Source organism: Sinocyclocheilus anshuiensis, unplaced genomic scaffold (genome assembly GCF_001515605.1).
Source record: "Sinocyclocheilus anshuiensis isolate Anshui unplaced genomic scaffold, SAMN03320099.WGS_v1.1 scaffold112, whole genome shotgun sequence".
Classification (NCBI taxonomy): domain Eukaryota; kingdom Metazoa; phylum Chordata; class Actinopteri; order Cypriniformes; family Cyprinidae; genus Sinocyclocheilus; species Sinocyclocheilus anshuiensis.
The window spans coordinates 1,293,738-1,305,640 of NW_015557175.1; the positions used below are offsets into that span (position 1 = coordinate 1,293,738).

The following is an 11,903-nucleotide window of genomic DNA, read 5'->3' on the forward strand; positions in this document are numbered from 1 at the left end:
GTGGAAAAAATGCTTAATTGTCATGAAAATAATGCAAAAATATGAATGGTCCTAAAAATAGGTTTAATAGTTTATTACATTTATAATTAAATAATTTTTCTTGTCTGTGACTTTAGAAATTCACTAATGATATAGCCTATAAAATACTATTTGTAACAGTGGTTTAGCCTCTTTATTATATTAAATATTTTAAGCACATTGTAGTGTTTCATAAAATGTACCCACTATTTTTGTGTGTGTGTAAAAAAAACAAATAAATAAATAAAATAAAAAATATGAATGGTCCTAAATTATACATGGAATATGAATACTATATAATTATAATATAGTTAAAAGTTTTAATATTAAGATAATTATAATTATAATTACTAAATATTAATCATTAATAACGTGCAATTAATAATAATAATAAGAAGAAGAAGAAGAAGAAGAAGAAGAAGAATTAAACTTTTTACACTATATTTTGGGTGAAATATAACCCAAACCTTTCTTTGTGATATTCACCCAGTCATCATAATACACAAAATACATGTCTTGAAAAGTATGACAAAAAAATGACTGAAAGGTAATGGCAATGATTTCAACCACAGGGTTTTTTCTTAATATTTTTGTGATCAGTGAAATGATGAATCACATGAACTTGAGATATTAATCAAGTATTAACGTTAATATGAACTGTGATGTTATAAACCTCTGCAGGTGCTGCTCGTATGTGGGCCGGAGAGGAGGGGGTCCGCAGGCCATATCCATCGGGAAGAACTGTGATAAGTTTGGGATTGTGGTGCACGAGCTCGGTCACGTGATCGGATTCTGGCATGAGCACACGCGACCCGACAGAGACGATCATGTCAGTATCATACGGGACAACATTCAGCCAGGTAAGAAAAACAGCAGCCGCAAAATATCGCTCGCATGTGTGTGAAGTGATTGTATTCAAGACTCAGGTGTAATTAGGGTTGGGTACCGAACTCAGTACTTTTGAGGGTACCGACCGAATTGCATCGGTACTACCGAGTACCGATTCACGAAGCACGCGTGACGCTCGCGGTGATTTCCGGCCTCTGAATCTCACTATATGACGGCATGCATGAACACAAAAAACTTAATCCCCAGAGCTGCTGTGAGAGTCACTTCGCGAGAATTTTACCGTTTCATTTGAGAAAACTAGCATCATCATACTGTATACACACAGAAACTTCATGGCAACCTGTTTTATTAAATAAAACAATTAAATGATAAAAAATAAATATTACAACTAGATTAATCACTTAATTGTAGATAAAAAATAATACAATTATTAGCCTATTAAAAATGTTTTAAAGGAATATTCACACAATTTTTCTTCCATGTATTAATTTCAACAGTAAACCTCAGTTTGTTTGCCAAAAAATAAAAGGGTTTAATTTTCATTTGATTTAAAATAAATGTTTAATGCCTTCATTTGATTTTCAGAAAAATTAAAACAAGAATTTCTGGGGGGAGGAAAAAGAAAGAAAGAAAAAGTTTGTAGGGCCCTATTGTTCAAAATGTTGAAATTGAGACTTTTGGACTTATTTTTTCACTGAAATAAATGTTTTTGTAATTACACAGAGAGTAAAGTACCGAAAAAAGGTACCATTGGGTACCGGCACCGAAATTCAGGTACCGATACCGGTACCGTACCGGTTAAAATGTGTACGGTACCCAACCCTAGGTGTAATGCCAATGATCTCTGCACAGATTACATGCCATGTATTGCTAACTGAAAGCTCATGGTAATGCATAGAAAAGTGAGGTCAACAACACTCCAACAACAAGCATAAAAGACGATTTTGTGCCAGTTTTCTTGGAAGCAGCTGTTACAGCATTTGCTTGGAACGACACGGCCCACTTTATAAAACACATTCTTGACTGCTGAGCTCAGCACTAATCCACCGCTGTACTCGTTTCTGATCAATGCTACTTTTACCTAAGACCTCATAACCCCTGCTGGTTCCAACAATGTGATTAAAATACAGTTGCCTAAAACATATCGACACTTAAGACACTCATAAATGTGCTTTTGATAGCAAGATATCACACCACATCATTATTTACTCGCTCTCGTTCCAAACCTGTGTGCTTCAATATTCATGTAATGTAAGTATAACTTTTGAAGAATATTTATGCAACTCTTGCAATATAACAGCAGTTCATAGTGAACTAGAACTAGAGCTTCAGAAAGACTGTTTAATCACTATATTATCAGTGTTCAGTTAAGTACATTTCTGAATGTGAGCACAGGATTATAGCAAGATTTGTATGAGCTATTATATTTAGCTTTTTTGGTGTATTTTTGTCTTTTTTGAAGATTGACAGGTCCTGGTCACTATTATCACTATTGCTGCTGTCATTATATGGCAAGAGCTGCATAACAATTCTTTAAAAATTGTAACTTTTGTGTTGTAATAAATAATAATGATAATAACAGCACACACATTTGGAACAATGAGGGTGAATAAATAACAAAATGATTCCCTTTAAGAAAACACCTAAAAAAAAGTGCTTTTGACAGCAAAATATCACAGTAAATGGCATTTATTATAAAGAAATATACCACACGGTAACACTTTACTCAAAGCCTTTATGTAAAATGCATTATAAAGATATTCATAATCTAGGTTGTAATGCATTATATATTTTCATAAATAACGGTAACCAAAGTTAAAATGCATTACAATATGTGAAGGTTTGTTTGTCATGTGTTTTAATGCATAATACTTTCTAAAGGTGTAACAATGAATAAATAAGTATTATATTGTATTATATCTGTGGTTGCATGTATTATATAATGCATTATAAGGTGCATTACATGGCATAAATAATGCATTAAAACTACTTTCATATTGCATTATATTTAAAGGCTTTAAGTAAAGTGTTACCTAACACGCTGTTCTGTTTTATATGATACATACAACACAACAACATTTAGTGACACTTTGCGATTATGAAACATTAGTGGATCATGTTGATATTAAAGGTCCCCTGAAATGCATTACTCTGTGTTGACGTCATTTTAACTGAAACAGGAAGACAGGGCGGGACATATCAAGCAGCCCTGCCCCTTTTTAAAATAGCCAATAGCGTTCGTTTATATCACAGCTTAAGCTAGAGCCGTTCAGAGCCGTTGAGCTCCGTAAAGCCGCATTTGACAGGGTATGCCAGCCACAATCTCATCCATATTGCTATAAAATATAGTATTCTGTGTAGAATTCAAATAGCTCCGATACATGTGATCCGCTCCGTGCTATCGTGTCTCTGGACCAGAGCAGAGTGTGTGTGCGGTGCGGTGGTTAGCGCGACAGCGCGAAACCAGACTTATTTTTTTCCTCAATGGAAAGCACATTTGCACTGTTTGAATCGTTCCCTGTCCCCTATATAGTGCACTACGTGCCATTCACTGCACAGAATACTAATTCTGTGTGGACAAGTGACTGATTTCAGTCGCGGCTTCAGCGTCTATTTTATAGTGTAGGGGGCGGGCGCTTCAGATTCTAGAGAGCATTTGATTGGACAGAAAGTTTGATGAGAAGCTGGAGTACGATGTGACGTCACAAAAATCGTTGCGCCGTTTTGGAAGTGACGAACTGCAAGCTTTGAATGCTTATATCTTCTAAATGCAAATTTTGTCACTGTTTTGGAGCACACTGCCTTATAGATAACCTTAAGACTAACATATTGATACTAACACCCAAAAAACTTAAATTTTGATTTCATGGGGACTTTAATGTGATTCTCTGCGCATGTGGTTCCTCTGAAAAGGACACCTGTGTGAACTCAAGAATTGATGTCATATGTCCACTAAAAATCACCAAACACCAGCTTATGAAAAGCCTTTAAGCCAAAACACAGGAGAAACCCGAGAGTTTGTTTGCAGAAGCCATTTGTTTTATGGTATTTAGATCCAATGCAGTGAAGTTCAGCCATTTGAAGTGTGAATGAAGTGTCCAAATATTTACGAGGCTCTTGTGCGCCTAGAAATATCTCAACCGTGGCATATTTTGACTTCCGACCAGCTGTGCCTCTGCGATCCGTCTGATGAAGAGCCTGCAAGCTTTCACACCTTTTAGGCAGCATTAATGAACAAGATATGCTGAAATAATGGCTGTCGTTACACATCTGTGCAAATAGAGCTCATTACAAACTCATTATATGGCACGGAATAATTCTCAGCAGAGAGGGAAGATTCATAAATAATGTCTGCGACTTGAGAAATTCACTGATGATAGAGAAGTGTTTTGCCCTGTTTATTATATTAAATATTTTGAAGCACATTAGTGGAATGTCTTTCATAATAATAATTGCCAGCTAACAGGGGATGTGCTTGAGCGCTTGTGGTGTTGCCATGTGCACCACCCAGGAATACTTGGGAATTTCCCCAATGCATACTGGACACACAATGCTCTGATTTACTGAACATACTCTCTGACGTAATGACAAATATGAAGTATGATATTGGACATAGTAATTAAATAATCCACAATGTGATAATGTAATGATGAATCTGTAAAAGCAATTTTGTGAACGCAGACACCTCTTTTTGTCTCTTTTGTCTGTATGGGCTCTTACTGTTGACATCACTTCCTGTCTGAGTCTCATTCTCGGTTTCATCTCATAGGACAGGAGTACAACTTCCTGAAGATGGAGCCTGGTGAGGTGGACTCACTCGGAGAGGTCTATGACTTCGACAGCATCATGCACTATGCAAGAAATACTTTTTCCAGGTAAGAACCTCTAAGTATTGTATTATTTTTAAGAATTTCCCTCCTTATATCAAAATGCCCACCCTTTAATTAAATCATATTTAATATAAATCACACACACACACACACACACACACACGCACACACGCATACACACAGACAGACAGACAGACAGATAGATATCTCATCATATATATATATATATATATATATATATACAGGTGCATCTCAATAAATTAGAATGTCATGGAAAAGTTCATTTATTTCAGTAATTCAACTCAAATTGTAAATATAAATTGAATGTAAACAATATAACTCACACTTAGCAAATATTAAACATTGTTTTCTGGCAGATGATAAAACAGACAAAAATCTCACTGACTTGCATTAAAGGAAAAAATAATTAAAATAATTAAAATAATAATTCATAAAAAAATTTGAAAAAATAGGTCATTATTTACTCATCCTTGTTCTTAACCTGCCTGCTTATATTTCCTTGGGATATAAATATAAATATGGGTTTTGAAGAATATTTATGCAACTCTTGCTATAAAACAGCAGCTCATCGGGAACAAGATATGGAGTAGGACTAGACATGAGCTTCAAAAGGAAGCAGTATTATCAGTGTTTAATCAGTTCGATTTCAGTGTTTTCCATCATGTGAGCTCAGGAATATAACTGTCATCAGATGGCAAGAGCTGCGCAACAGTTCTTCAAAACTCTACTTTCTGTTTCAAGCAAAACATAACATCACACAGGTCTGGAGCAACGGGGGTGAATAAATAACAAAATGATTTTCATTTTTAGATTAACTGTTCCTTTAAGAAAACACAGCTCTAATTGTTTATGAGCAGGTTCACTAAGAATGGGTTTCAGTGTACCACTGCACTGCTCTTTAATTATTTTTCTTCATAAACATGTGAGAAGGATGTCTCTGCCAGATGCATCCAGTTTCGCTGTTTTTTTTTTTTCAGTTTAATTATGCCGTATCAAGTTACAAACTTTAAAATGCATCTTAAGAATTTTGTCTTTTGTACTTGTAATAGTCATAATTCAAACAGCTCAGCTCTTCACACAGTTTGATTGCTGCTCATTTATGTTGAGGATTCCTCTTTGCAGTGTTTTATGCTGAGTGATGTTTTATTCGGCGTAGTCTCTCCAGCACTTCTTCTCATTAGTCTCAGGGTGACCTCTGAATGAGGCATCAGCAGTTCTGCGGCGGGACGGCTATCTGAGCATCTCTCTCCTCTTACACTCTTTCTGCTGAGCTTTCACAGCGCCGCTATTGTGCTTCTCAGTGCCTGGCAGTTGTTCACAGAGCAGTCGGAGCCGGTCGGTTTCCGTGTGTGGAAAGGCTCGGTCCAGACATCATCTAGCTTCAGTTCTGTTATGATCCGATCTCTCAATGTCAGATTAATTTAATTAACTTCCTGCTTCTCCTCATGCCTCTCTGGCACTGTGTGGGCGGTGGGACAAAACCTTGTGGTAGGATTTTGGATCAGAGTAACTGTATACTCAAGTTTGCATTTGGCAATAATTTTTTTTGAAAGAAGTTTCTTCTGCTCATCAAGGCTGCATTTATTTGATTAAAAATACAGTGAAATCAGTAATATTGTGAAATATTATTACAATTTAAAATAACTGTTTTTTATTTGAATATATTTTAAAATGCAATTTATTCCTGTGATGTAAAGCTGAATTTTCAACATCATTACTCCAGCCTTCAGTGTCACATGATCCTTCAGAAATCATTGTAATATGCTGATTTGCTGCTCAAGAAACATGATTATCATTATCAATGTTGAATACAGTTTTGCTGCTTAATATTCATTCATTCATTCTTTCTTTTTCTTTTTCTTTTAAATTTTTGCATATAAGAAAAAAGTCTTACTCTTTGAACAGTAGTGTATTCACAATACGCATAATTTATATAAAATATATTTATTTGATTTATATAATGGATAATTATTTTAACATTTACTTTTAATTATTAATATGATGTTATTTATTTGGATATTGTTGAAACAAATAAAAGGCTTCATTTCACTTAATTTTTTTATTTTATTTTTTTATGTCACAAACAATAATATAGTATTGTACCATGTTATTTATGTATTATTTAATAATATATTATTTATAACTGAAAGACTAATTCATCATTGAAAATAAACAGTATTTTCACCTTAGTCCATTGTTTTTAATCTATTCTCATGTGTAAATAATATAAAACAGTTTCTGCCCATTTATAGCCACATGGATGTATGTACCGTGGTATAAATTTAGCAAAATCTCTATTAGACACATTTTTGCTGTTGCACAGAATAATACCGTCATACTGCCAGTACCATGTGATGGAGCCAGTAAAGTTGGACATGGGTTTATGGATTAGGCTTTATTCAAATTAGTAAAAGAGAAACAGCCTTTCATTTAAAGCATGTGTGCAGTTTTAGGGTTTTGAGGGTGGTGGCATTGACCCTCATAGCAGAAGTGTAGTTTGACAAAGCAGCAGCGCAAATATAGATGGATAACAGAAAAGATGAGTGCAGTTTGTGCTGAAAAGATTGCCATTGTGGCAGTTCTCTTCATGTATGACAGGAGCAAATGAGCTCTGATTTGGTCTTTAGATCTTTAGAGATTTAACTGAATTGTGATGTTGTTCATGTGGCATTTATTTGCCTAAAAGTCACTAATGCCAATTGTTTTATCATCATTATTTTATCATCTCAGTGCCTCAGTGGACTGACTGACCTCTTTTTCATCCTCAGTTGAACACACGCTTGCACACACATTAAAACAATTCACTTCTGCTGATGACGTCTGTGAAACCACACTGACTTACCAAAGTGTACTCCACTATCACAATGGCTCTAGAGTAGAGCAGGACAAATAACGGGCTAGCTTCATGACAAAACACTGTTTGAGACACTTTCATTTTGTCTTTCTGCAACAACCTGTTTTTTTTTTTTTTTGAATTGGCTTTTTCCATATTGGTTGAAGCATGTCAATGTTCAAGCTATAGCAAAATCTAACTGAGAACTAACCCAGATTTAATTTTACCACTCTTTTGCTTATGCTAATGCTAATTTAGACTACAAATTTAGTATGACTGAATCTCAGAATCTATACTGATTTTTAAAGGGGTCCTATTATGCTCTTTTACAATGTCTTGATTTTGTTTTGGGGGTGTACTAGAACAGGCTCTCATACTAGGTTGTATTTTTCACATATTTTACATTATTACAACACCTCTCTCCCCAGTCTGGCATGAACGGCTCGAATAGTTCCTGCACCTAAGGAATGTTCATATGTATATTGCTTCCGAAACCTCATTCGGGAAGGTTGGAGCTTCCATAACGTCCCTGTTCCAATAATCGCATGCCAATGTGCATTGGCTCGTTTAGTTTACACTCGAAATAGATTGGTCTCTCTAAGCGAGATCCCAATTTCATCGGTCATCCGACGTGACGTCTCCGTTCCCTCCTTCAGGGAACGAGGGTTACCATACGTAACCGAGACGATTTATGTATTTATTTATTTTAAATAAACGTATGCTTTTATTGAGCAAGGATGAATTAAATTGATCAAAAGTGACAGTAAAGACTTTTTACATTGAATATTATATTTATCAAATAATAATAATAATAAAATCTATCACGGTTCCCACAGAAATATGAAGCAGCACAACTGTTTTCAACGTCAAATAATAATGTTTCTTGAGCAGCAAATCAGCATATTAGACTGATTTCTGAAGGATCATGTGACACTGAAGACTGGAGTAATGATGCTGAAAATTCAGCTTGACATCACAGGAATAAATTCTATTTTAAAATATATTCAATTAGAAACCAGTTCTTTTAAATTGAAATAATATTCCACAATATTACTGATTTTAATGTATTTTTGGTCAAATAAATGCAGCCTTGGTGAACGCAAGAGACTTCTGAATGGTAGCAGGTGTGTATATTGGATTTATCCTATATTTAATCTTGAAGGAACACTGTTGAAGGAACTGTCTACTGTTACACTACATGTTATATATAAGAAATGTTAGCTGTAGACTGAGACGCCTTAGACTCGCTAGCTCCATCTTCCTTTACAGGAACTTTTGGATTGTCCTCAAAAGACTTTGCTGATGGGATTGAAGAATATTATTCCCATTTCATGTATTTATCAAAAGTTTTTCCTGACTAGTTTTGACAGCCTAGAGCCAGCGTTGCCCAGAGCGAGCGTAACACGAGTCGAGGCACACGCAAACACACGCCTATATGAGAACCATCTGTTCTCTCCTTTTGTTCTCCTTTTCCTCCTCTGCTCTCTTCGATTCTCTTTTGGCGTACATATCGCCTTTTTTGGAACAAATTGCAGTTTGTTCATGGGTTCTAGGAAGAATAGAAATTTCTTCATAATACTGGAGTTGCAGTGTTGTGAGGTGAAGATTTCTCTCTGTCTGTCTGTTTGAGTGTGGTTTTTGTTTTGTCAAACAAGTTCATGCACCAGTTTTTATTTACACAGTTTCCGGGTTATTACATAAGCATATTATTTATTAAAAACAAGTGGCATTATTTATTTATTTATTGCTAAAATAGAATAATTTATTTAAGAGCATATTTGTGTTAAGAGCATTTTATTTTATTTTATTTTATTTTATTACTTTATTTTATTACTTTATTTTATTTTTTTATTTTATTTTATTTTATTTGTTTATTTATTTATTTTTTAGCCTCCCTTACCTGCTAAGAGAAAACACCCGTTTTTAACTGAAGGAGCCTGTCACCGAAACCATGTAATGCTTTCATTTAGTTTAAAGGGGTCATATGATGCAATTTCAAGTTTTCCTTTCTCTTTGGAGTGTTACAAGCTGATTGTGGGCCAATCACAATGCACTGGGTCAGCTGGCCAATCAGAGCAGACTGCGCTTGTCAAAGGAGGGGGCTTTGTAGAAAACGAAGCGTTTGAGAGAGGCGGGGCATAGAGGACCTACAATAATGTACAGTATTTGAAAAATAATGTGTTTTTTGAACATTAAAGCATGTCAACATATTCTGTTACACCAAATACACAAAATAATGATCTTTAAAAAAGCATCATATGACCCCTTTAACATACATAGATGGAGAGAATGAGAGGAGAGACTTCACTGATCCTGCAGGGGATCCTGCTTTTGCGTAATCACTTAAGAACTCACAATCACAAACAAAAGTTCAATCAAACTCCTACTAGAGCCTCTTTATAGACTGTAAAAATTACTTTTTTGAAGTTGCAAATAAAACATTATTGGAGTACGTTTTACAAGAAAATGTGAGAATAAATATTTGAATCTATTTGAATAAAATAATTAATAAACAAGTAAACCTCTTAATATGTTTAAATCAAGGTGTTACTTGCCGACTCTTTGGAATTGTTTGTTAAATTTACTAGCAATTTCTGAGTAAAAATTCTTTCTCTTAGGAAAAATGGTTCGAAACTGTTCCAGATTAGGGTTCTTTAGCTCGTAACAGTAGCAGAAGCCTTTTGCTGCTAAATAGAATCCTTTTATAAGGAATATGGTTTGAAAGTGCTACAGTTGAGGTCAAAAGTTTACATACACCTTGCAGAATCTGCAAAATGTTAATTATTTTACCAAAATAAGAGGGATGTTATTTTTTATTTAGTACTGACCTGAATAAGATATGTCACATAAAATACTTTTACATATAGTCCACAAGAGAAAATAATAGTTGAATTTATAAAAATTACCCCGTTCAAAAGTAATGTTGTTTCCTGGACACAGCTGTGTTTTTTTTTGTTTTTTTTTGTAATAGTTGTTCATGAGTCCCTTGTTTGTCCTGAACAGTTCAGTTTTCAGAAAAATCCCTCAGGTCCCACAAATACTTTGGTTTTTCAGCATTTTTGTGTATTTGAACCCTTTCCAACAATGACTGTATGATTTTGAGATCCATCTTTTCACACTGAGGACAACTGGGGGACTCATACGCAACTATTACAGAAGGTTCAAACAATCACTGATGCTCCAGAAGGAAACACAATGCATTAAGAGCTGTGGGGGAGAAAACTTTTTGAATTTGATTTAAAGATCAGGGTAAATTTAACTAATTTTGTCTTCTGGGAAACATGTAAGTATCTTCTGTAGCTTCTGAAGGGCAGTACTAAATGAAAAAAATGTGAGGAGAGACTTCACTGATCCTGCAGGGGATCCTGCTTTTGCGTAATCACTTAAGAACTCACAATCACAAACAAAAGTTCAATCAAACTCCTACTAGAGCCTCTTTATAGACTGTAAAAATTACTTTTTTGAAGTTGCAAATAAAACATTATTGGAGTACGTTTTACAAGAAAATGTGAGAATAAATATTTGAATCTATTTGAATAAAATAATTAATAAACAAGTAAACCTCTTAATATGTTTAAATCAAGGTGTTACTTGCCGACTCTTTGGAATTGTTTGTTAAATTTACTAGCAATATCTGAGTAAAAATTCTTTCTCTTAGGAAAAATGGTTCGAAACTGTTCCAGATTAGGGTTCTTTAGCTCGTAACAGTAGCAGAAGCCTTTTGCTGCTAAATAGAATCCTTTTATAAGGAATATGGTTTGAAAGTGCTACAGTTGAGGTCAAAAGTTTACATACACCTTGCAGAATCTGCAAAATGTTAATTATTTTACCAAAATAAGAGGGATGTTATTTTTTATTTAGTACTGACCTGAATAAGATATGTCACATAAAATACTTTTACATATAGTCCACAAGAGAAAATAATAGTTGAATTTATAAAAATTACCCCGTTCAAAAGTAATGTTGTTTCCTGGACACAGCTGTGTTTTTTTTTGTTTTTTTTTGTAATAGTTGTTCATGAGTCCCTTGTTTGTTCTGAACACAGCTCCCTCTAATTCTTTGGTTTTCCAGTGTCTTTTGTGTATTTGAACCCTTTCCAACAATGACTGTATGATTATGAGATCCATCTTTTCACACTGAGGACAACTGGGGGACTCATACGCAACTATTACAGAAGGTTCAAACAATCAACAATCACTGAGAAGGAAACACAATGCATTAAGAGCTGTGGGGGAGAAAACTTTTTGAATTTGATTTAAAATTTAAAGTAAATTTAACTAATTTTGTCTTCTGGGAAACATGTAAGTATCTTCTGTAGCTTCTGAAGGGCAGTACTAAATGAAAAAAATGTG

The 11,903-nt window shown here is 34.5% G+C and overlaps 1 protein-coding gene across 1 annotated transcript in view; it reads left to right on the forward strand.

The window, feature by feature from the left end:
* LOC107678424 (bone morphogenetic protein 1-like) overlaps window positions 1-11,903 on the forward strand; it is a 94,589-nt gene that overhangs the window by 39,031 nt on the left and 43,655 nt on the right. Inside the window, exons 5-6 of the mRNA XM_016473678.1 lie at window positions 700-878; window positions 4,637-4,742. Coding sequence (XP_016329164.1) covers window positions 700-878; window positions 4,637-4,742 — 285 coding nt within the window. The remainder of the gene's footprint in view (window positions 1-699; window positions 879-4,636; window positions 4,743-11,903) is intronic.